Below are 23,844 nucleotides of genomic sequence, written 5' to 3'. Positions count from 1 at the left end.
GATCTCGTGCCAGGACAAAGATCTAGGAGAGGGGGCGCTGGGAACCGGGGAGAGGTCCATGAAAGCGGGGAGAAGACTGGCATGTCACTCGTCGAGGAGCATGGGAGATCGGTGCATTGATGCATGCACCTACGTTGCACGTAGCCATATACACTCGAGTTGGTATTTGGTACTGTGTGTAAGCGAGGCGCATCGCTGAAATGCGCAAAAATGAGGTCAAGTCGAAATATCCACACTCCACAGTCCACTGGCACACTCCACGGTGACCGGTAGTTTGCTTAGAGCTTAACTGCTTACTACCTTAGTAGTGGTCAGTGGTCACTACCTAAGAACCTATCGTGCTTGTGCTGGTGAAACGGTACAGCTTTGCCACCGATTATCGAGGCAGGAACTTTGCTAGGAGCTGGAGAATGGCGCGGATAAATATGCAGTATCTGTATCGTAGGGTAGAGTCTGATTACTGTAGACGGATCCTCATACGTTTGGAGGTGGGATCATGACGTATAGTTTGACCGTTATTTGGGAGTGCTTCAAATTGAGATCACTCTAGGTATTGAGAGTTTAAGAGTCCCGCCTCGAAATGGGTACAGCCCTGAGCCATGTTCTCCAGTCACCGTCTTTACACTTTTGCAGAGACCATCCATTTCAACTTACAAGTGTGTCTGGAGGTCACTCAGCTCCACATGTAGTACTTTGCTTGTTGCTTTGAGTGGTCATTTGGCCTTTTTTACAGGCCACTAGAATAAAGTCATGCAAAGTTGGCTATCTCCAACCCCATTCCAAATTGCGAGCGATTCAAGACCACAATTCCATGCGTGTCCAAAAGGCACAAAACTGTTGTGGTGGTGGGATATTCGTTCCCGTCGGTACAAGATATCCACCACTCGGATCCGACTTTGATGGATTCGTCCATGATTCTTGTGCTCGTACCTCTGCACCATTAAACCGTATCCGCTTCTGTGGAAGACCCGAGGTCATCTTACACACACAGTACGAAAGTAGTCAGAAGTTGGAACTTGGAACCATTTTCTCATTAAAAAAAAAAAGTCACATTCTGAACCAAAATAGACCATAAACTGGAAACATCGCAGGTGGATATCGACCTCTTCTTGATCCGACGTATAATCGATGATAGATTGCGATCAGAGTTTTAGAGTGTGGGGATGAACAAGAGTTCAAGAACGCGTGAAACGGTGGATCAAGGGAGTCAAACCCGTGCGACAGCCATCAATGTGGCAGGTATGTCGCTACACACGTGTGCACGAACTCTCCGTCAGTTCGTCAGTTCGAACTCGGACAAGCAGACACGAAAAACGCATCAGGGTCGAGACCACTCGTTACATGATACGCCGAGAGATGAGATCGTAATCTCTCTCCGCGGAAACTACTATAGCATAATTATCTCCGCGGTATTCTATTCTCACTCGGTAGTTGAATGGGTGGGACCCTGGGGCGCAATGCAAGATTGAGACCTAATCAATTATCCAGATTTTCAGACGTTGATAGATCGGCTGTTCTAAGGGCCAATGATCATATTTACTGTACTCCATCCATAGGTTGCGGGGACTGTTCTTTCAATTTGGTCCATCATGATTGATCCTCGCAAAATAGGGGAGGAGTGAATGCATTCTGTAAATTGTCCACGACAGAAGAGCACAACGCCAAAATGCGTGTCACCGTCTACTGTCTATTCTCCTGTCCCACTGTCCAACTGTCCAGTGTCCACAGCTGAACGGAAACCCCAAGCGAAGCTAGGCTAGTCCAGTTCGGCGACTGCAGAACCAAATGCGAATGTATTTGCAGATGGATCAAGTGCTGCGAAGTACGAAGTGTTATCTGATCAAAGTCAACCTTATAGTGTAGCTGGGTACAAGCGGGTTACTGGAGACGCCGATAGGCCAACCCGCCCGGTCGCCGACTCGTCGCGAATTTCAAGCGCGGATTTCATAGCGAGCAACCGCTCTGGAGCGACGCTCGACCGATGCCCTGTTTCTGACGCTCTTGAGTCTTGACACTCAAATCGGGAAAATGCGCTTGGAATGATCTTGACCATGATACGAGTACGTCTGAAGATTCGTACACGTTTGTTGGGACATGGCTCAGCCCCAGTGGGGTTTTGAAGCTGAGAAATGAGGGCGGACTGGAATTGGGGCCGTTGAGTTTTTGAAATGCCGGTGGAGATCTTGAGTGTTTTGTGGTGCTGTATCGTGTATTCACTGTACCATTGTTCAGTACATTATGTACTTTTACATCAGATACAGTACTCAGGTACTGTCAGTGTCTGTAAGAGTGTGGTCTCCAAATCCAAAGTCCGACGTCCGAGAATAAAATCGTTTCCAAGGAGGAAGTGGATGATTATGCAGGTACGGACTTGTCGGATTGTTTATTAACTTGTATAGCTCTATCTAGTATCAACCTGACTCCTTGCATAAAGCATGTATCTTTCGAAGTTTCAACAACTGAAAGCATTATTACCGTAGTCCATGTATCCATTTCATGCAGGTGCAGAATGGGTCTCTCGGGGATAAATCGCAACGAGGGCAAAATCTCCAGTCCCTCAAAGTTGGTCCAGGTCCAGCAGAGTACCGCATGGGGAGATTATCCCCGAATGATGCTGTACTGTTCGGCCGAGGCTCAAAGCTGATCTAGGCTGACGATTTTCGGCAGGTTTGGGATTCGGATCGTAATACTAGCCTTCGGTGTTGATATAAGTGATTCGCTCGGTGCCGATGTAACAGTCGGTGACTCGGGAGTCGGTAGTGCATGTGTAAGTCCGCACAAAAAGATCCACTAGGCCCGAACATAGATCTTAATACCTTAGTCAACAATGATTGAGATCTATTCATAGTACTAGGTAGGTCAAATATACGGTTGATACTAGATGTCAAGGGTTTCAATCTATACGGTTTACATTTGAGGGCTATGCAACTCGTACTCGTGATGCTGCTCTTCACCGTTGTCTTCGCACCCTCATAAGTATGGAACTATGGATGCAGTTACTAGTCAGTGGTCAGCCATCAAATGGATGTCACCCGATCGGCACGACAGGCTCCGCGAGTCAGCGCCCGCGACTAATCTTAACCCCCAAGTTTTGCGCGAGAAAAAAAATCATACGGGAACGCGCGTCAAATTTCAGACCAAGCCACAACCACCTGGACTTTGGTACACGCATAGCGGTGAATCCGTGATAGCCGAACGTATCTGGTGCTGTTGGTGCTAAGGTCACGTGGTGCTTATTGCGCAAACCTTGACGGGCGCGAGTGGTATCCACTATCCACAAAGACGAGGGAATCGGAAGTTGCAAGTCCGTGTCCATGATCCAGTCGATGTACTAATAACTTGACAAGCTTTGATCCAGTGGATACGACGTATTGACGTGCAACCTTCCTGTACTCCAAATACGGTTTGTCGCAAATATAGTCATCTTATGCATGGGTTTCGGCCGGCCACCCGTACTGTTTACAAACATCCATCAACGATGGACAATTTCTGTCCGAGAGGAGGATACAATTGTGAAAATGCCTCGGCTTGTCCGGGATTTACTACAAGACCGCCGTTGGCGTATCTAGTCCCATGGATTGTAATCTTGTATAACTAGGGCCCTCGCAGAACGCGTACTCTCAGAATCTAGGTACCGCCTGAGGTGTCCATTCAAAATCACGATGCTCGATGAAACGGAAATAAGAAGCCGAGATTCCAGCCCATCAAACCTCGACTAGCTGCCAAATCGAGATGTTGTTCTCGTGGATTGCTGTGACTTCGTAAATTATGTACTAGAATATAGCAGTAAGTTACAGTACAGTATATGTACGATCATCTGATTTTATGTTGATCACCCTGTATACAGCTTCAGAGCATTTACAAAGTGAATCATAGGCCAGTGTAAAGTGAAAACTGTAAAGGCGCACTAAGAGGGTCTCAAGGGCCGCAAGGGCCGCGTGGCTTTCACAGGGCTACCCGACGCGGCACCCCCTGCACTGTGGCTTAAACGCCGAGCGATCATTGATTCGCGACCACGCCTACGTCGCCTAGTAACCTAATAGGTAACCCCAAGTACTGTAGCTAAGTTCATCTCACAGGGTGACGGAGCTTAGACAGGCTAGAGTCGCCTTTCAGGTTCTCTCCTTCTCTCGACAAGTTGACCGAGCCATGACACGGTGGTGGCTGGGTGACGTAATTTGATGCCGGCGTAGAGAGTCATAGCTCCCTGAATTTCAGAATCTCTGGGTCTACTAGGACTCGTGAGGTAACAGGCCATGACCGAATTGATGTCGCATGGCAAGATACCATACCAACAGTGTGAGATCATTTGGTATTGCAGGAGGCGTTGCTCAGGGCTCATAGGTCATTGACATTGACAAATACCACGTGATCATTGTGTATCTGTCTATGCCCAGTTCTTCGGCGATTCGATAAGCTCATGTCCGTGTCATGAGTGCGATTGTAACCGTGTGACTATGTTCAAATGATGACTCTTCAAAGTCGAAGTGCAGTGCCTCTAGAGGATAGGCCGAGTCCGCCAGACAGCTCTTTAGCCACCGTGCCACCACAGTCACCCGTTTTGAGGACGTCAATCTTACAGAATTGCTTATTTCTTGCAGTATTACCAAGCTGTACTGAAATCTAATACACCCGGTGACCAGACCCAGTCCTCTGTGAGCTCCGAACTGGAGTATGCTCCACAGAATAAGGCCACAGACCCAATCAGCGCCGCCAAGGATGAAGCACTCCGTGAGGCCCCCGCTACGGGGGCTTCACAAGTTCACAGCCTTCTCGCCAAAGTATGGGTCCTCTCACTCCTCTCACCATAGCGGCATAGCCCCCAAGCCGAGAGCAACGACGGCTTAGGGGACACCGTTAATTTTCCTATTGAGTCTGTTGACGGCGCATGGTTTACCCTTTTGAGCCCTTGGCACCCAGAGACCGGCCCTTGGCGACGGGATACGTTCTGAGAGTGTCCCGTATCCGTACTTGTAAGCGCAGCAGTGTATTCGTAAATGTATCCATCAGGTCAGAGCCAGGTGGTCATCCCCAGACCCGATGGAATCAGGGGAGCTCACCAAGGTGGAAGTATCTAAGTATACTGTACCTTAGGACACAGTTAGAAGTTGGGCGCCTCACGAAGGTAAGTTTCCTAACTTCCCATCGAGAGTCTATCGGCTAGTCCACGACCCCACGACTCCACGTACTCTTGGTGGAGCATTCCTTTTTATAAGTCCATTAGGCACAATGTTACAATTGGCTCAATATGAGGAAACTACATAGTATATACAGTTGGAACTTGGAAGTATGTACAGTACTGTAGGATTAGGACGTAGGTACGTAAGTGCATATGTACCGTATGTAAGGCTGCGGCTTGAACCTGACAGATACGGGTGATGATCCTACGCTTCTGCATGTAGTCCAACTACGCTCGAGTCCACATGAGCTCGATGTATGGCCATTGAGACACATCGGAGATACTAGTAACCTGTCAGCATCATTGACTGTTGGACGGTGTAACGGTTGAACTTGCGCATCTATCATGATATTACATGTATGCATACACCGATCCATGTCGCCTGAAAATTGCAGCCGGGCGAGTCGTACTCTATGGCTAGCGCCGAGCCAATACCAGACTAAGCCGAGTCGGGCAAGTCAGGCAAGTCGTTGACCCCACTTTCGTATTCTCTCCGCGCCCAAACGTAAAAATGCCGTAAATCGCCCTGAGTGTATCCGTTCAATTTGATTGTCTGGTCAAAGTGGCTCTCCCCCGCCTCTGGCCACTCACGCCTCGCCTCCCCGGGCGTATCTTTTTCGCTTTGCCCGCTTTGCCCGCTTCGCTGCTCCTGCCTCTTTTTGGTTGCTCCTCAGCGCCTGCGCCGAACCTAAACACTTCAATCCCCAACGCTCCTTGCCTTTCTTGGGACTAAGCTTGGTCCCCACTTGTCGCTCCTTCTTATTGTTCACCAGCCCTCCTGCTCGCCGGTGTACTTGCTCACAGTCCTTTCTCGTCCACCTGTCTCTCCTTTCTTCATCCCGTTGCTTGTGGCTTGACTTCATCGTTTATTCGAACGCCGAGCATCCTGGTCAACGATACCGAGTTTTATCTTCGCCCTATCGCGCTCCAGATCTGCCCAGTGCGACAGATCGCTCAATTTCAGACGGACTTGCTCCGGCTATCGCCCTTTCCTCGCAGGTCCAAGACGCGCGACTCGAACTGGCTGTCACCCTGTGAAGCAGCTTCGTGTCTGCACAAGTCCTGTCCGGAGCATCACAACCACTCCTACAGTGGGAAAAAGAATCCCCTCCGAGTCGCAACTCCTTCCATCCAGTGGCCCCTTGGTGGTCCCCTCGAGTCTTTGACGCTAAACAACAGTCGCAAATCGGCTCCCTGACTTCAAGACGCTTCGCATCCTCCCCCAGATCCACTGCGCCATCTCGATTTGCACCGTCTGCGATCCCCGATTTCCCCAATCCCAGCATTGTGCCCTCTCAAAACACGGCAGTTCTTTATTCCTCAGATACCTACAAACTTCTTCCACAATGCGACGCGGTCTCTTGATCTTCGTTGTGGTGAATCTGCTCATCCTCACATTGCTCGTCCGCAGCGTGTCGACGTTGCTTTCGCTCTTGGTCGAAGATGCGGCGGCCGACGCCATCCACCGTGCGGAATTGCCATCCCCCAACTCGAGTCTGATTGAAACGAGACCGCAGATCATTCCGAAGATCATTCACCAGACCTACAAAAACGAAACGATTCCGGAAGTGTGGAGAGAAGCGCAGCAGAGTTGCATTGATTTACATCCGGATTATGAGTATATTGTACGTTCCATCTTTCTGATCCCTCGCAGAGATTGGCGAATGACCTTGAGAGAAGAAACGGATCGAAATTCCACACAGGATTTATTCCACAGGATTGCTAACGTTTGCTTAGCTGTGGACAAATGAGAAGTCGCGCGAGTTTATCGCTGCCGAATACCCGTGGTTCCTGGATACGTTTGACGGCTACAAGTACCCGATCCAGCGCGCGGACACGATACGATACTTTGTTCTAGCGCATTATGGTGGTACCTACATCGACCTAGACGACGTGAGTCGCATGCCCGCCAAATTCCCCCACGTTCGACAGATGCTGATTGAATCTACAGGGCTGCAATCGCCGTCTCGACCCCCTCCTTGCTTACCCGGCCTGGGTCCGTCGCACCGTCCCCACTGGCATCTCCAACGACGCCATGGGGTCTGTTCCTCAGCACCCGTTCTTCCTGCGCGTGATTGAGCTGTTGCAAAAGTTTGACCGCAAGTGGGTTCTGCCATATATCACAGTCATGTATTCGACGGGTCCGCTGTTCCTCTCGGTGATCTGGAAAGAATATATGCAGGACAAGCCCAGTGAATCCGCTCGGGTACGAATCTTGATGCAGGACGAATACAATCGATTCTCGTGGAGCTTCTTCACGCACCACAAGGGCAACAGTTGGCACGGCAAGGACGCGCACTTGATCTTCTGGGTAAGCATTCTTGATTTCGTCTTTTATCTTTCACCAGAGACCGACAAATGACTCGAAACTGACATTCTTCACTAGATGGGTCAACATTGGATGTTCCTCACGTTCTGCGGATTTGTGCTCGCAGGTGTTTTGGGCATATGCTTGTGGTGGACATATGGTCGCATCATGCTTCTTGGCTCCAAGTATCGGTATCGATATTCCAAGGTGCCGACCATCTTCAGCCCACGACTTTCGTCCTCACCCACGCGGCGCGCCCGCGGCCTCGTACCGACAATACTGCGGAGTGTCAGTTTCAAGGAGGATGAGGAACTGGGTGGTGTCACCGAAACATCTTACGAACTTGGTCGTCGTGATGATTAAAGGCCGCCTTGTCATACATCCTGCTTCGTCCTCGGATCATCTTTCCCTTTTCTCGACTGGCGTGCCATTGATCATGGCCGTGTCGTGTCCATCAATCTTGCCCCACTCGCCTCCCCCTGATTAACGGCCGAACTCTATAATTCTCGCCCTCCCGACGCCCTTCTCTTTCGACCCCTCTGATTATGATCAGCATCGCAACATTACGACATTGGAAATACGTTGTACACCTTGCTTCGTCCCTCTGGATGCTCTTTTCATCGACCTGTCTGCCTGGCGTGGACCTCGATTTTTGACCTCGGCTAGGGGGTTGAAAGTCGTCGAGTACTGCTTCTGCAACCTCGACACCCGATTCCCTCATGTCGGGGGAAAATCTTTCTGTTTTACAGCGAATGCATGGTGCTCTTTTGCTCTCTGTTTGGGAGGATTGAATTGCTCTTGTTCCCCGCGGCCGGATCCGGGATAAACACCAAGCATGCACCTGGAGCAAATGGTTTTCTTCTTCTTTCTAATGAACATTGTTTCTTCAAACGATACATTGCAAATCAGTAGCTTCGTATACTGTAGATTCTGGGCACTGGTAGACGTACACTGGGCTCGGTCTGCCAAATCTCTCACCTTGATCAATCTAGACGCTGAGGACTTCGTTGCGCAGATCACCATTTCTATGCTGACTAGGGCATCTATGGCTGCGCTATGCCGGAATCGTTTCACTTGACTGCACTGGGATTGCCGGTCAAGGGACACTGGTTCTCACATGCATGTTCTCGTTTGAGGTCGAGAAGCCGAAACAAGCCATCCTTTTGCCTGGCTAGACCCTCGAATGACGGAGTCTTCGGGGGGATCATGACCCATCAGCCTGATATCAAAACACATTTCATCAGAGCAAGCCACTTATGAGATGACGTCCTGGCAAGACTGAAACGTTCCGTCGGGTGTAACCTTCAAGGTTGAATGGTCGTGCTATGCTCATCTGCCACGTGGAAACAGATACGGCCGAGAGGAAGTCTGTGATGCGTAGCATAATTCATGAGAATTGAAGAGGCAACCTTGACAGCCATTGACAGTGCGATGATGATCCCTGCCTTTGTACTCGGACCCAGTATCTATGGAAATGTGCGAGGATTCCATCACGTAGAGAAATAGCAGAGACCTCCTTTGTGCATCACCACAGCCCACGGCCTCGTTTGATCTGAGCTGTTACATTCCTGATGGCGGGTAGACAAGTCAGTAATTTAGTATTGTATCCTGCGCAAGTGTACAATACTGTACACTCCGACACTGAGTGCCTTCGTCCACCATCTCGCCAACCGCCTCCAAGAACCCTTCCCTTGCCTTGCCTTTCCCATCCCTTCATTCATTCGACATTCGGCCCGCCTTTGCCGAGCATGTCACTTCTGGTTTCTTTGTGGTTTCAAGCAATGCGTTCACGGTCTTCTGTTGAAAGAGTGACGTGTGATCGACAATGGGACATTGGGGACAAGGGGCTTTGTTTCGTAGTATGCCCCGTACGTTGCATTTTCTTTTTCTGCTTGGGTGGGTATGTACTACGGCCTCCATCTGATGCTGGAGAATTCGTTATAAGGAGCTTGGTATGGATTCTTGGAATCCTCTATATAAGAGGTGTGTCCCTTGTCCATGTCTCCCTCCTTTCCTGCTCACCCCCTGCAAAAAGTACTTGGACATCCATCGCCCAACTCTTTCTATAATTTCGATCACCCACTGAACACACGACACCTTGACATCGTCAGGACAATCCATATAGATAACCACAGACCAACGCCGAACCACCAAGTCTACCCTGTTTACAACAACTCCACAGCCCAGCACCATGCACATCCCAACTGGACCTCTCTCCGTCCCAATCACCCTCCTCCTAATGCTCAGCATCGGATCTCTAACAACCGCCCAACCCACCCACAAACCCGTCACCGATCCAACCCCCGCCCAATCCTCCCTCACAGAGGCACAAATCCTCACCATCTCCCCCAAAGCAAATACATGCGACAATGCCCCTGCCGAAGGCGAATGCGCCACGGCTGCCACGGCCGCCAAGTACACGGCCCAGTCCTTCGATCAGTACAAAGTGACGAGCAAGGCGGAGCAGGCTGCTCTCGTCAGTTTGATGGCGTTTGAGAGTGGCGATTTCAAGTATAATAAGAATCATTTCCCGGGTGTTGCGGGACAGGGAAGTACGTGACCTCTACCTGCCTCCCTGCCTGGTAGAATTTGAAGGGCTGATTTGAATTTTAGCTCGCAACATGCAATCGCCAACCTTCAATAAGAAGTATGCCTCTTCTATCCCCGCGCTCGCTGATCAACTTCCCTCGGTCTCGGATTCCCCCGCCGATCTCCTGGATCTTCTGCGTGGCAACGAGACCTACGACTTTGGGTCCGGGGCGTGGTTCCTCACGACGCAGTGCACGAGTGATGTGCGGAGTGCGTTGCAGAAGGGTGATGAGGCCGGGTGGAAGAGGTATATTAGTGAGTGTGTGGGGACGACGGTGACGGATGATCGCAAGGCGTATTGGTCAAGGGCTGTTGATGCACTTGGGGTTTAACGTGGGGGAGGGGTGCTCTTTTGATGATTTTTCTAGCGTTGGAAGGCTACTGGGTGTTGTTCGGTTCTCTTTCGTGGGCACGGCCCATGGCCCGTTCTAAGGATCGAGGTCAGGTCTAGCTTGAGAGTCGATGATTCATGGCACTGGAAGGAATTGGTTTCAACAGTCGGGAGATACCCGGGGGGATGCGTGCATTGATCAATAATCACTATTGCACGCCATTGCACATTTGCCTTTGGAAAGTAATCCTGCATCTCTCTTGCAAATACCGTGGAGTGGCAAATCTTCCCCCTATCGCAGCACACCACAAAGCCCTCTCCCGTACTGGGCTGTCTTGGGTAGAGCGCACAGGCATGTCACGAGACCATCCGCAATGTCAGCCACTCGCAATGGAAAGATCGTAACGACTTGAAAGACAGACGATATGCCCAGACCCACTACACAGCTCCAACCGCCTCACTCATTCGTCATCACCATCATCATCATCATCCTCCAGAAGCGCCTTCAGGATACGAAGTCCCTCTTCGGCGTCCTCGTCGTTCCAGGGCTTCAGTCCGAAACTGCGGAGGAACATGGACCAGCCCCCATAGGACTTGACGATGCTGCGCTGGGCAGGGGTGAGAGGGGGCTCTGCAGATGTATGTCAGTTGTTGATAAGAGCGAGGCTGGCACGTTTGCACTTGGAAGGGATCGTACGTAGACAGTCGGTGCTCTCCGGCATTTTTGCTCAGAACACCTTGGGGGGGGGGGGTGTTGTGGGAGTGTGGTTTGGGAATGGGTTTTCTAATTTCAAGGTCGTTGATGACTTGATGTAGAGTTGAAGAGCTCTTGAATCAGAGCCTTGTGTTGATGGAACGTGGAATTTGGAGCTGCTGAGGAAGAGGTTCTGGGAGAAAGAAGGATGAGGAAATGAGGGAATCATGGCTCATCACATGATTCCTGGTGCGTGAGTGCCAGGTAGAGGAAGTTTCCTTACTCTGGTGTGTGGTAGGTCAGACCATGCCCTCTACGCTTGGAATCGGCGTTGGCGCTATGTGCACACTGTGCAGTGTGCACAACCGAGGATCAGATCCTCGGGCAGTTCAATTCTATGATCTTTTTCTAGTGCAACTGTTGGCTGATGATCAGCAATTGAAGGTCTATGATACTCTTCCGTGCATCAAAAACAAGTCAGGTATGTTAAACCTGATTTGTTCAATCATTCTAGTTTGGAGCTTAGCACCATTGTCGGATACTATTCGAGTAGTAGCATGGCTACATGATCGTATCATAGATCCATCGTGGTGCATAGAGCAGTAGTGGACTTGATCCCCACATTGTGGAAGTGGGGTCACGGACACTGCACTGTGCCTGTCACCTGACATGGCCAATGCCGGATGTTTGATTAAAAAAGTACGCATCTATCATATCCGCCAACTCAAATCTATTGGGCAGGAATTTCTGAAGCCCTGACTCACCTCTTCCAAGAGGTACAGTTCGCCGATATTCCATATTCAAAACAACTCAAGGATCAACTCTTGACGAGGAATCTATTTGTGCAAGGACCATCACCCATGTGAAAGCTCCGAAACAATAATTAGCGAGATCCTGGTATATCAGATCAATCGCTGGATTTTAGTCTATCATCAGCATACATTCACAGATTGTCCAACACCACCTGTCTATAGCACACCCTTGGTACTGACAACATCACCAGCACCAACCTCACCCTCCACCCGGCGTGCAGTCGCAGCCCGAATGGCAACAGCCAAAGCTTTGATCGCACTTTCTGCCCGGTGGTGGTCATTGTCACCATAGGAGCAGCCCATGTGAAGTGTGACGTCTGCAGCTTGGGCGAAACTCTGAAGACCATGGGTGATCATCTCGGTGCTCAGCGCACCAATCTTCTCACGCTTGAAGCCCAGGTTGATCACAGCGTAGGGTCGGCTGGACAGATCGATGACGGCCCAAGAGAGAGCCTCGTCGAGGGGTGCATCGCCGCGACCGAATCGGGCGAGGGACTGGCGAGCGCCGAGGGCTTTTGTGAAGGCTGACCCGAGGGCGAGGAAGGTATCTTCCGTTGTGTGGTGGTCGTCAACTGGCAAGAGGAACGGTGTAAGTAGAACGTAAGGTAAGACAGTCCGGTAGGCACAGAGAATGATGGTAAGCTCGTTCCGGGCCATTGATATGTCTCTCGTCGGTTTGTAATCGATGTTAACTCACTGTACAAATCGCCCTTTGCCCGCACCGCCAAACTCCAACCGCCATGCTTGGCAAGCGCGTGCAGCATGTGATCCAAGAAGCCAATGCCCGTGCTGATTGTGATCTGTTGAGTAGGAGTGAATTGAGTAGCATGTTCGGCGCCCTTGATAGGCACAACACCCTTCTTCTCGGCCTCGGCCTCGGCGGGGTCACTTGAAGACGGGAAATGCGAAATCGGCTCGAAAGGTGGGAGGACACCGCCATCCAAGGACAAGGAAACTTGGATCTTGGTCTCGTTGGTGGACCGGGAGACGGTCGCTGTACGGGCTGAAAGTGGCATGATGGTGTGTATAATGGATGGCGCAAGATTTGTTTTCTTGGTGGATTGAAAACGAAGCTAATGGCTCCGATGTCACGGTCGGCGTTGGCGTGTACCTAAATCGACCTCTTCGGCCCTTTATCGGGGTTGCGTATCGGGAACATCATTGATCCGGTGGTCTATCGGTGACCTCGGGATTTGATACAGACATTAGTCCATCCACGCATTTTGAGAGGAATCGAGCCTGGCTGGTCCAGAGAGTTTGTTATATGCTCTTTTTCGAGGCATTTCAGTAATAAAGAAGCTCTGGCTAGCTTGGAGATACCTTATTCAGATATTTTATTGAGTATCGTTAGCTGCCGAGCCTTATCATTCATCTCCGCACTGTGCCGGCTCTCTACTCCGCAGGAGCAACCACTTGGGCCGACTTCAAGTTCACAGTTTCCTGCTCAATCTTCAAAAGGCCTCTAGTCGCACACACTTCATTGTCAGCTCAATTCTGATCCTACACCCAGAATGCCACCACCTCCCAGCCAACGGGCCGACATTGAGCCTCCGGAGGAGCTCACCACCGAAGCTGTCAAGGGCTTTATGACAGGCGTGTTCCGCGTGAGTCTTCACAAGCCATCAATCCTACAAATCTCTCTTGCTAATCTTTTCCAACTTCAGTTTGGATCAGTGTCTATCCTCGCCCACCTAATTATGGAGCTTCCCCATCCCTTCACCTTCAACTCATCCACAACACCAACCACCACAGCAGACGCTCCGGCTCGGCCGCGTCCGTCACCATTCTCCCGCAAAGCCATGCGATCACGTCTCTTCCATCGGCCCCTGGAAGGCTTCTCCGAATGGGTCTCTCCAGCTTCTCGTGTGTACCGAGGCTTAACACCCCAATTCAAGGTGTTTCTTCAGATTGCGGCCATGACGCTGGGAGGCTGCATTTGGGCGGAGAGACGGGTCAATGAGTACATTGAATTGGTGAGAAGGATCAAGCGGGCGGAGCGACTTCAGGCTCAATGGGAACAGGGCCGACGTTAGCCCGAGGCCTTCGTCCTCTCACCACTGGTCCTGGTCCTGGTCCTACGGGGTTATGAGTCAACGGGAGAATAAGTGATGGCCTCCGCCTCATATCATTCATGGATGCCGACATGTTGGCGCGCTGATCATCCTTTCTCTCTTGAAAAGCAATGCAATGCAGTGACGTCAATTACCGTACTTTTCACCGCAAATGAACGTGCTCGACAGTCATAGGAAAAGTCTTCCTCTCTGAGAAGGTGTGATTCATTGTATATTTTACTTTATTTGTTCTTTTGTCATACGACAAGATATACGATGATTTATTAAGATCTTCTGTCGTGGGTCCTCAGACGTCAGTATGTGGTTATTTCTCCACGATCTGAGCATCCTGTTGCGGTGCGCTAGTTGTCGATCTTCTGAAGGAGGGGTAGACACGGCCCCTCCGTATTTTGGAGAAACCTACTAGTGGTGTAGTTCTCATCCATTCAGGTGGTCGTTCAAGATAGGCAAGGGTAGGCAGATCCTACTTCAACTAATATCAAGAGATCTTCCAATTTTTTATGTGATGTAGTGGCACCTCCTCGGCTTTACTCGGGTGATACGAAGTCGCAAGCAATTTAAAAGGGTAATCTATACAATCGGGATTTGACCCTGGTTCATCTACGCAAGAATCGGTACGGTACCCTAATGCTGTAGTTCAGCCTAACATGAAGGCTCGACTGCGGCACACATGGACAGGATGTACTTATTCAATCTATTTGACTTTGTTTCGTCTTCACCGACACCGTTCCGTCATAACAGTTTGATATGCGGGTGGACATATGTACATGTACCTGTCATGCTGCACGTTCGACTGGTTGATCGGTTGATGTAAGCGGCCACTGTAGCCCCAGAAGCGGAGTGGCTCAGATGTAAAGATTCAAATGGAGTTCAAAAGCAGAACCTAGATCTTATATTATATCACGTTCAAGTGTTTGACAGGCTTGTCCTGCAGCCTAACCAGTAGGAATGCTTGTCTTTGTGCCGACCGCTAGTCACTAAGGTTTGAATCCTGTTGGCCTTTACTCAAGATGTTAACCTTGAAAACGATATGTTTACATTCGTTGGAGCTGTTTGTTGACTAAGACGTATAGTTGGCCGTATACCACCAACCTGAGCAGTGCGCGATGTATGCCACAGCTTTATCGATAAGAGATGGGTAAGTTACAAAACTTCCACCGCGTGCATGTGCCTTTGTAGGGTGATTTTATGTAGAGTAGGCCTACAAAAAGCTTCTATGAGTTACATGATCACAAGACACGTACAGCATCTCCGCTGAGACTATGAACAGTCCGAGCTCCAATGTACAGATCCCAGGCGGACAACGCCACCAATAGATGTGTTTGGCTGAACAAGACGCATAATTACTTACATGCAGACCGCATTCGATATGCCGCGAACGCATGTCTTGGGATCTAGCGGTCGGGACGGAGGGAGGTTTCACGTGGATCACCCTAAGGCTGGGTCCCGGGCTGGAACAAAACAGACGGGCAGACCTCATTAGGGGGACTCGAGGCGAGAAGACGGGCAGTCTGTCCATGTCCACTTGCCAGTCTCTTTCAGGTCCAGGCTGGACTGCCTTAGGGGATCCACCTGGCGATTCTGGAGGGCTGGGTCACTTGGCGAGAGCTTAACAAATGCACTCAGTACTCACAGATCTAGATCATTGTATTTCGGTTGGCAGGACATCACATCACTTCACTATTCACTAGATGGTGATTGCATATCTTGACGTGGCATCCAAGGATCAAAGTTGGAAGTAGTTGACACTTGACAGGACAAGAGTTCGTCATGTATCCATTGCTATTCCATAGCATTTGACTAAGAATAGTAGACGATTCTTCGGAGGTGTCTGCGGGAGTCGTGCGGGTGGTCGGGACCCACCCGGTGTAAAGTGTCTCCTGTATGGAGTACGGACCAGAGCCGAGCCTGTGATGCTATTATTGGTGCCGCCCCGATGGTGTTCCGACTGTGCCTGCGCATGATTCACGTTGTCGGCCACGCTCCATTTCCATCTTCAAGTGCCTCTGAGTGAGGGCAGTAGTACCCCAGAGATCCAGTCAGCATGTGCCATGCCATAATGCCTAATGGACCAATGCCATGGAGTAATGAATGTACTGTACTTGGCATAGCTACAGTATCGTTGTAGCAACTGAAATTGATGTCCAGGACTTGTTCAATAGTCGTGGTAGATCGACACAATGGTCAGTTAGGGCTTACATTATACAATCATCCAGCAACCTTACATTCTCGACTCCCTATCAAGTTCCCATAAGGCTATCCAGTCATACAGTATATGAGTGTTCAGTGTACAATATAGATCTACTCATGTCCATCGTGACATGTTGCATGAGGCTATGAACTATTTTCATCACTCTGTTTATCCATCTCCCTTATCGTGGGTCAGCCACCGATTTGGTTCATGCGAATAGCACCGAAGGCGATCGAATCTGAAACACGATGGAGAAGGGCCATCATGGGTCCTTCTAATCAGCGCTCTTCGAGTCCATTGGAAGTGAAAGTCTCGAAGCGCAATGCATGTTTAAGCACTGCATCCGTTGATTCTTCTTCACCTCCTTTTCCACTGCATGTCTACGCTTTCCTTCTGACCTTTCGCTTCTACAGTACTGGCTGGACCGATACTCGAGATTTGAGACCCTTCAATTGGACTTCCACACAGTATCCCTCCGACCGGTCGGAAGCGCTGCTGCCGCCCCTCTCCTCCTCGAAACTCTGCTGCCGCCCCTCTCCTCCTCGAAACTCTGCTTGCGAGACGCTGCGATACACCTTGCAGGGTCGGCCATTCGGTACCATAACTGTCCTCGACCTGGTCCGATCGACGGGCCGCTCGTCAAATATTGTGCGGACGATTCACGCCTCCCCTCATTGCGCGCCGTATACACTATACACGATAGTTATACAGCCCATCGTTCCTCCGTTCCAAGGGCTTTCCAGACTCGGCCGACCGATGGGTCGTATCTAGAAGTTTGGAAAAGCACCAATTCTAGTATACCAACGTCACATCTTAGCCCAAGCACGAAGCCTCCTCCAAGTCTCCTCCACAAAAGTACTAGACGGCGTTCGCATCTCCCGGAAGACTTTCCTATTCGATCCGATACAAGTTCGCGATCGGCAAACTGCACATACGCTGGACGTTCTGACCTCATCGTGGAGGTCCATCGCCAACCATTTTTAACTTTGGAAAACCATCACAGCTTGACGCAGGCCAACAAGGAACAGCTGCATTGGACTGATCCACTTGGGACCAAACTCACGGTCCCCCGAAAACAGTTCACGCTTCAAACGGTGCTTTACACCTCGTACCTCCTCGTCATCTTTGTCACGTTGTAACTCTCTCTCTCTCTCTCATCCGTGGAGGTGCAAACGTGACTGTCCGCGGTTCATATGAGCCTTGTTGCCCTGATCATCTGTCCAGTCGTCGTCGATATCATTTCATAGTCGTCGGCCCCGTTTTGTTCACCTCGATTTCTCGGCCCCCTCACCCACCACCCACAGACTGCCAATTCCGGCCAGACCGTTTGGACTTGGTGGACGCCTTCCCCCTCTAATTCCGGCGCAACCAGATATCCTCTTCCATCCAACTCTGTTCCATCTCGATTCCCGCAATTGTACCACACCTCATTGACAGGCTCCCTGACCGTTCGCAGTCGAAGGATCTAAGCTCCATTCATCGGCTTGGGTGGCACTCTCGTCTCCCCTTTTTCACCGTCACCATTCGTCTATCTCCAACTTGCCCTGAAGCCCCGTCGGAGCTCATTTCCGCCGCCTCTCAAAACGTAACTTCTCCCACTCGTCATCCAATATCGCATTTCACTGCGGATCTTGAGTCGCTTTCCATGGCGGCATAAGAGCGGTCGGAAAAGGTATGTCTCTCGTTACATTGATTGTCTCACCAGAGGTTATTTGGCCCATCCATTTCCCCGCTTTTTCTCATCACCATCACGTTTCCCACCACCCCCATGTCTTTCGCTCGTCCGCCGCCGTCGGGTCCGCGTCTGCTCAAGAAGTGGGTTTTAATCCCCCCAAGACTGACTGTCTGACTTTCCTCCCGAGCAGAGACAACATTAGGATTTGTGCATGAGATTATCGCCTGTTGCAAATCACCTTCCTCACTGCACCGCCGATCGTCTTCGGCCACCCACGCTCGTTTCATCAACCCCCCGTCGGCCATCGGCCATTGGGGACTCATTTGTCAATCTTCCTTCGTTGACACACTCGTCACTCTTCGTTAATCTCCTTGTCATCACTCAAACAGCTCTTCCGTCGTCATGGCCGAGCTCATCATCAACAAAAAGGAAAGAAGGAAAAGCCTGAGTGTGTTTAGCTCCGCTCCCCATAATGCAACCGCCTTACACCGACAGGGCGTGCATGACCGCTCACCCTCCGACGATGTGATGCCTCCTCGAGGAAAAAAGCTTCGTCGCAACTCCGGCTTCTTTGGCCGATCACAAAGTCCCAATCGGTGGGCGAGTGGGGGGAATGTCCTTCGGCGGCCGGGAACGGCGGGCTCGGACTCGGCAAGTCGGTCGCCAGTCATCTCAACCGGCACGCCACCTCTCGATACAACGGCACGGCCGCGGCGCAAATCACTTCAGAAGAAACGCAATTCGGTCTTTGGGTCTTTGAAACCTCTGACGACCGGTGAGGATGGGGACTCGGCCGCTGCGCTCTGGGGAGAAGATCCGCAGACCGCGGTCCACCCACGCCATGGGATCAGCTCTTCCGCAATTCTTCACCACGGAGAGGTACAGATGGTGGGAGGAATGTGGAAACGGAAGAGCCAATACCTCGTGCTCACCGACACATACCTGATTCGATTCAAGAGCCAAGCCAAGGCGGCCGATGCCTTCCCGTCTATTCCGGCATCCTACAACGCTCGCGCCCCAGCCTCACATCGCCAATCCGTCGCCTCGGTCAGTTCACTGCAGGACTCACAGTTGATTATCACCACGGACGCCACCGCGGGAATTCCACTGAACAGCATCATTGCGGTGTACATGCTGGAGGATGGACGAGTCTCACCAACGGTCGAGGTGGCGTATCTGGACGAACGCACGCACAAGGCCGCGTTGGTACAGATGCAGGCGGCCGACCCGCAAGAATTGAATCTGTGGATGGTCGGGATCCGCCAAGCGGCCCAAATGGCTCGCGCCAATGAGCCTCTACCCTTCGATCGTGGCGCCGTCGAGTATGTGACGAGGATGCTCGAACATGAGCGAGACTACGACCCGGACATGTTCCAGATGTACCGGGTCATTCAAATCGCCTCCAGCAAATCGCCAACGACTCGATCTTCCTCGGATGATTTGACCAAACTGTCACCCACGGGTTGCTACCTGGCCATTGGTTTGCACAAGGTCCATCTTATCCCTATGCAGAAAACCACCCAGCGGTCATCCGTGGTTTCCCTGTCTGACTGGGAGACGGGCGCCTCTTTTGGTCTCATGAATCTGGTGGGTCTTTCCATGGAGTACGGCGACGACAGTCTGCACCTCACTTTTCGCATGCCTCTCCGCAAATCGTTCAACGTCTTCTTGGCTTCGGTTCACTCGGTCGAGGTGGCCTGTTGGATTCGACAGCACACTGGATTCCTGCGCCCGCTTTGGACGAGACAACCTTACGATTTCGTGGTGCCACGCGAATTGCAACACGGTGACTTTCCCCCTGCTGCCCTGGACGAGGACTATGGCTGCTTTGACCGCACTCTCGTCGCCTATTCGGCGAGCTATGACGTGGACACATCCAACATCCGGTACACGATCGATTTGGAATGCGAGGATGCTCCATGCTTCCGTCTCCTTCGACCGGCATCCAAGACCAATTCACGATACAGCGCGCTAGAATTGATCGCGGTTATGCGAGCTTTACGGTACAACGAGTCTTTCCGGTCCATCTCGTTTCGTGGAATCAACCTGGACGCCCTGCAAGGCGTGCGAGACTCTCATGAAGCCGATAAGGATGTGCACCTCGACAAGTCGGGCGCTCACGTGAATATCCCGGGATCGGCCAATTTGACGGTCTTGTCGCAGGAGGTTCGCGCTCTGGCTCTGAAGAGTAAGCGGTTGCACCGACTCGATTTCGCACACTGTCTCACTCGCACTCCGACCATGGATAAAGGTAGTCGTGATCCTGGCTGCGGGATCCCCGAGGCACTTTTCCCCGTCTGTCGCCGCGGTCTCACTAGCGTTGACTGGGTCGTGCTGAATGGCATCAAGCTTGGTGAGTCGGATTTGGATTACCTGGTGGATGCCGCGTCTCAGAAGAAGAGCCACCTACGCGCCCTGGAAGTTGGCGATTGCGGTCTATCAGTACATGACTTGAACGTTCTGCTGTCCACCCTTGTAGCCCAGGAGAAAACCCTTGAAGTGATCAACATTTCAGGAGTGCAAGGTCGGCTGAGTCCAGATGTGTTCCAGCAGTACATTGGCTACTTCAGCCGTCTCCGCAAGATCAATCTGTCGCGTATCTCGCGCACCTCGGGGCCCGAGCCGCTTATCCCAGCAGAGACGTTGTTCAATTGGGAGCTTGAAGAGCTGGTGCTTAGCCGTACTGCCCTGAATCGCGAGACGGTCGACTCCATTGCAACCTACCTGGCTAGTGAACGCTCACGCAATCTGCGGATGCTTCGTCTTGATCAGTGCGCCCTGAGCGGAGAAGATGTCGCGATGTTTATGCACTCGATGGCTTTGAATGGCTCGGAGTCGCCTCGCAGTTTGCACTTGCATGTCAACGAAAATCGTCTGGACATCGGATGCCCCTTTTTGTTTGATGCCATTCGCAAGGACATGACTCCTTCGCATCTCTCCATGCAAATGATCGATTTCAAGAAAGAGGACCACTTCCGTCACCTGGTTGATGCCGTGCGAAAGAACCGCACTCTACGATATCTCGACATTTCCAAAGCTTCGTTGCCGTACGATGCCAGCCCAGAGACTTGCCGTGCGCTGCAGGTGATGTTTGAAGAGAACGAGACTTTGGAGGCCCTCGATATCAGTGGAGAGAACGCGCATCTCGATGTGGCTCGATTTGGAATTGGACTCAACCTTGCTTTGACCGGGTTGAAAAAGAACAAGTCCCTCAAGGTGTTGCGAATCGAACACCAGAAATTGGGGCTCCAGGGAGCGAACACATTGGCTTCGGTTCTTGAGGAGAATGCATCGCTACGGGAGGTTCATTGCGAGAACAATGATATCAACTTGCAGTCCTTTACTGTTCTGGTGAATGGCTTGCAATGCAACCGTACGCTCCTCAGTCTGTCATGCATGGAACGTGATCGAATCGTCTCGCTTGACAAGGTTCGTCGAGAAGTTGACCACATTCGGTGGGACACCAGCAACGCACCTACGTCGACGACCAACTCCATTCGACGTTCCCTACATGCTGCAATGACCGTCCGTCCTGCAGCTCATCATCGGCTTGTCAAGCAAATGCCGCCAAATGCCACCCACAATGCGTCTCCCGATGCCGTTGCCCTCGGCTCCCAAAATGTTGAGTTGATGCTGCGATCCCTGCAGCAGAAGTGGGATATGGAAGTAGCACGACTGCAGCGCTATCTCCTCCGCAATTATAACATTGCGAATGGCATCCCGGACGACTTGGCCGATGAGACTACGGATGACAGCCGTCCGGGCACAGCGGCCAGTCTTGGAACCATGCTTGAGAATCTCAAGCTGGACAAGCTAGACGTCGCGGTGTCCGCAGACGAGATTCGCGCTTCGCCCCCCGAGGCCCACTGTCCTCTCCAACTTAGTCGAACACACTCTCGAGACGTTCGACCGGTCCAAATCAACGTCCAGGCTAAGGTGGATAAGAGTTCGGGCATGTCCACGCAGCCTCCTCGGACAGCCCCGCAGCCGACACGGACCGCTCAGATCATGCATCCAGAGCTTGCTTCGTCCGGTTCCGAGCCCACGCGCCTGGCTCTTCCCGTCCCTGCGGTCCCCGCTGTAGTCAAAAAGACTAGCAGTGTCCGCAGCGCCCGAAGTTCCAGCACTGTGTCGACCGGAACGAACAGCGGCCGAAGCACCTATGGGACGGCCTCGTCTGCGCTCAGAGGATTCCTGACAGGGAATGCTCTGAAGGACAAACGGAGAGTGGAGGCAGTTCGGCCTGTGTATGTTGCGTCGACACCGGCCCGGGTGTCAAATGACAAGCCGCCGCAGCTAGACTGGAGTCCTCCGAAACTGGACTTGCAGGAATTGCAGTAGCCTCCTGCAAAGTCTACCTGCCCAGTTTATGCCATCGCGGCATAAGAGGCGACCTGTCGCGATGAGGTCAGATTTGACTGATTCGCTTCAGCTGTTTTGATTAAAATTTTGTTTCATCCTTACCTTTGTCTCGCCTCACTTCCCACGCAAACTCGACCGTTCGATCCCTCACTTTGCAGATCGAAAAACAAATGATACCCAGCAAACTGGCCCGACTTGATACCCCCTGCATTGGCGTTTTCGTTTGCTTCTTTTTGATATGCATCTTTTCTAATTTCTGGGCATTGACCACGGCGTACTTGGTTTGGGGACCGTGGGAGTTGGGGGGGGGGGGGGGGGGGGAAACCTCATGTACTATTATGGTTGTTTACCTTGGGCGGTGGGTTTCACGTATGGATACTTCCCTGTTTGATGTACCACTATACAAGTGTTCAATTGTCTCGGGTAGGTAAATGGGTCCATCTCATGTACGGATAGTGTTGCCCGGCCCAGTCCAATTAATGTTTGTCTTTCTGTGCACATATTTAGTGATACACCGTGTCAATCAACTCTGTTGAATCCTTGAAGCTGTTTTATACTGAGCAATTCCTCCAGCGTAGACATCAGCTTGGAGTATGTAACTCCTGGGTACCCTCGCGTCAGCTGATGAGTAGGATGACATAAGGCTTTGTTGACGATCTGGTCTAACCTTACTACTCTCGATGAATGTCTCCATCCACCATGGACGGGAACTTTTCTGGAATGTGGTTGAATCAGGTGCCTGAGATGTGAAATAGATGTCTGTATCGATGGCTTTTCGCGACACCTTCTTTCAGTTCTAATTCCTCTGTCAATCTCGTCACATCACTCTCGCATCCACCTATATCCACGTCAACTACGATCTGAACGACTCATTTCGAAGAGTCCAGTTGAGGTCAGATCAAGTCTGTTCCATGATTGATAGTGAATGATATTCTTCCATTCACTTCAAAGTGCCCCTCTTCTCGTTACATCTTGTCTCTCTTCCAGATCTGTTCTGTTCTGACTGCATCAACTGCATCACCGTCAAAATGATGCTGGCATCCTCCCTTACCATTGAGTGAAGCTCTTTGCACTCTTTGGGGGGACTTTGGGAAGTAGTCATGACAAAGAGCATAGACCGCTAGATCCTCTCCACATCACTACCGAGTAGTGAGTACTAGTACCTAGTAGGTACCTTAGTATCTACTAATACGTACAGGTACCCTGGTAAGTACCTCACCCCCGAATACGGGGTCTGGAATAGAGTTAGCGATTCAATGCATAGCCTCGTCTGTAGCCAAGCCTTTCTCTGTTTCTCAACATGATGTCCGGTTTTTTTCTCTGCCTGGTCCTATTTTTGTTCGCTTACTCTCTCCTCCTTCTGCTGTACGCTGTCGCCTGAACGGCTGAGTTTCTCGGTTGGCGGGCGGAAAGCGTTTCGCCATGTGATGCGCCCAGATCTTATCATCGAAGCGTCGTTCCAGTCATTCCAGCCTTCCCGTCAGCTCCAGCCCTGTAGAGTGTAGTGTACGACGGTGGAAAAACACTCCATCCATTAGGCTCGGCTCCCAGTCTGTCCGATCGGGCTCCATCATGTTCATCCGATCACCGTCTTACAAGCACAGAGGACTATAATTGTCCGAAATCTCTCG

General features: G+C 51.2%; 6 protein-coding genes across 6 annotated transcripts; 4 read left to right on the top strand and 2 right to left on the bottom strand.

Moving 5' to 3' along the window:
* Positions 1-6,525: 6,525 nt before the first annotated feature.
* N7539_003268 (glycosyltransferase family 32 protein) lies at positions 6,526-7,850 on the top strand (the record flags this gene model as incomplete). Its single annotated transcript, XM_056932870.1, has 4 exons — positions 6,526-6,804; positions 6,917-7,072; positions 7,131-7,490; positions 7,566-7,850. 4 exons carry the CDS (start codon positions 6,526-6,528, stop codon positions 7,848-7,850), a joined length of 1,080 nt encoding a protein of 359 aa, XP_056792829.1.
* A 1,828-nt stretch (positions 7,851-9,678) lies between these two features.
* Positions 9,679-10,408, top strand: N7539_003267 (uncharacterized protein; the record flags this gene model as incomplete). The annotated part of the gene is made up of 2 exons (XM_056932869.1): positions 9,679-10,039; positions 10,101-10,408. 2 exons carry the CDS (start codon positions 9,679-9,681, stop codon positions 10,406-10,408), a joined length of 669 nt encoding a protein of 222 aa, XP_056792828.1.
* Positions 10,409-10,868: 460 nt separating this feature from the next.
* Positions 10,869-11,129, bottom strand: N7539_003266 (uncharacterized protein; the record flags this gene model as incomplete). Its single annotated transcript, XM_056932868.1, has 2 exons — positions 10,869-11,038; positions 11,105-11,129. The coding sequence occupies 2 exons, from the start codon at positions 11,127-11,129 to the stop codon at positions 10,869-10,871; spliced, it is 195 nt and encodes a 64-aa protein (XP_056792827.1).
* Positions 11,130-12,069: 940 nt separating this feature from the next.
* Positions 12,070-12,929, bottom strand: his3 (imidazoleglycerol-phosphate dehydratase HIS3; the record flags this gene model as incomplete). The annotated part of the gene is made up of 2 exons (XM_056932867.1): positions 12,070-12,485; positions 12,611-12,929. The coding sequence occupies 2 exons, from the start codon at positions 12,927-12,929 to the stop codon at positions 12,070-12,072; spliced, it is 735 nt and encodes a 244-aa protein (XP_056792826.1).
* A 495-nt stretch (positions 12,930-13,424) lies between these two features.
* On the top strand, positions 13,425-13,946 carry N7539_003264 (uncharacterized protein; the record flags this gene model as incomplete). Its single annotated transcript, XM_056932866.1, has 2 exons — positions 13,425-13,517; positions 13,578-13,946. 2 exons carry the CDS (start codon positions 13,425-13,427, stop codon positions 13,944-13,946), a joined length of 462 nt encoding a protein of 153 aa, XP_056792825.1.
* Positions 13,947-18,253: 4,307 nt separating this feature from the next.
* On the top strand, positions 18,254-22,192 carry N7539_003263 (uncharacterized protein; the record flags this gene model as incomplete). Its single annotated transcript, XM_056932865.1, has 1 exon — positions 18,254-22,192. One exon carries the CDS (start codon positions 18,254-18,256, stop codon positions 22,190-22,192), a length of 3,939 nt encoding a protein of 1,312 aa, XP_056792824.1.
* Between the last annotated feature and the right edge of the window lie 1,652 nt (positions 22,193-23,844).

This window comes from Penicillium diatomitis, assembly GCF_028827545.1.
Source record: "Penicillium diatomitis strain IBT 30728 chromosome Unknown utg000003l_segment0_segment0, whole genome shotgun sequence".
NCBI lineage: Eukaryota > Fungi > Ascomycota > Eurotiomycetes > Eurotiales > Aspergillaceae > Penicillium > Penicillium diatomitis.
This window is presented reverse-complemented; position numbering and strand designations above follow the sequence as displayed.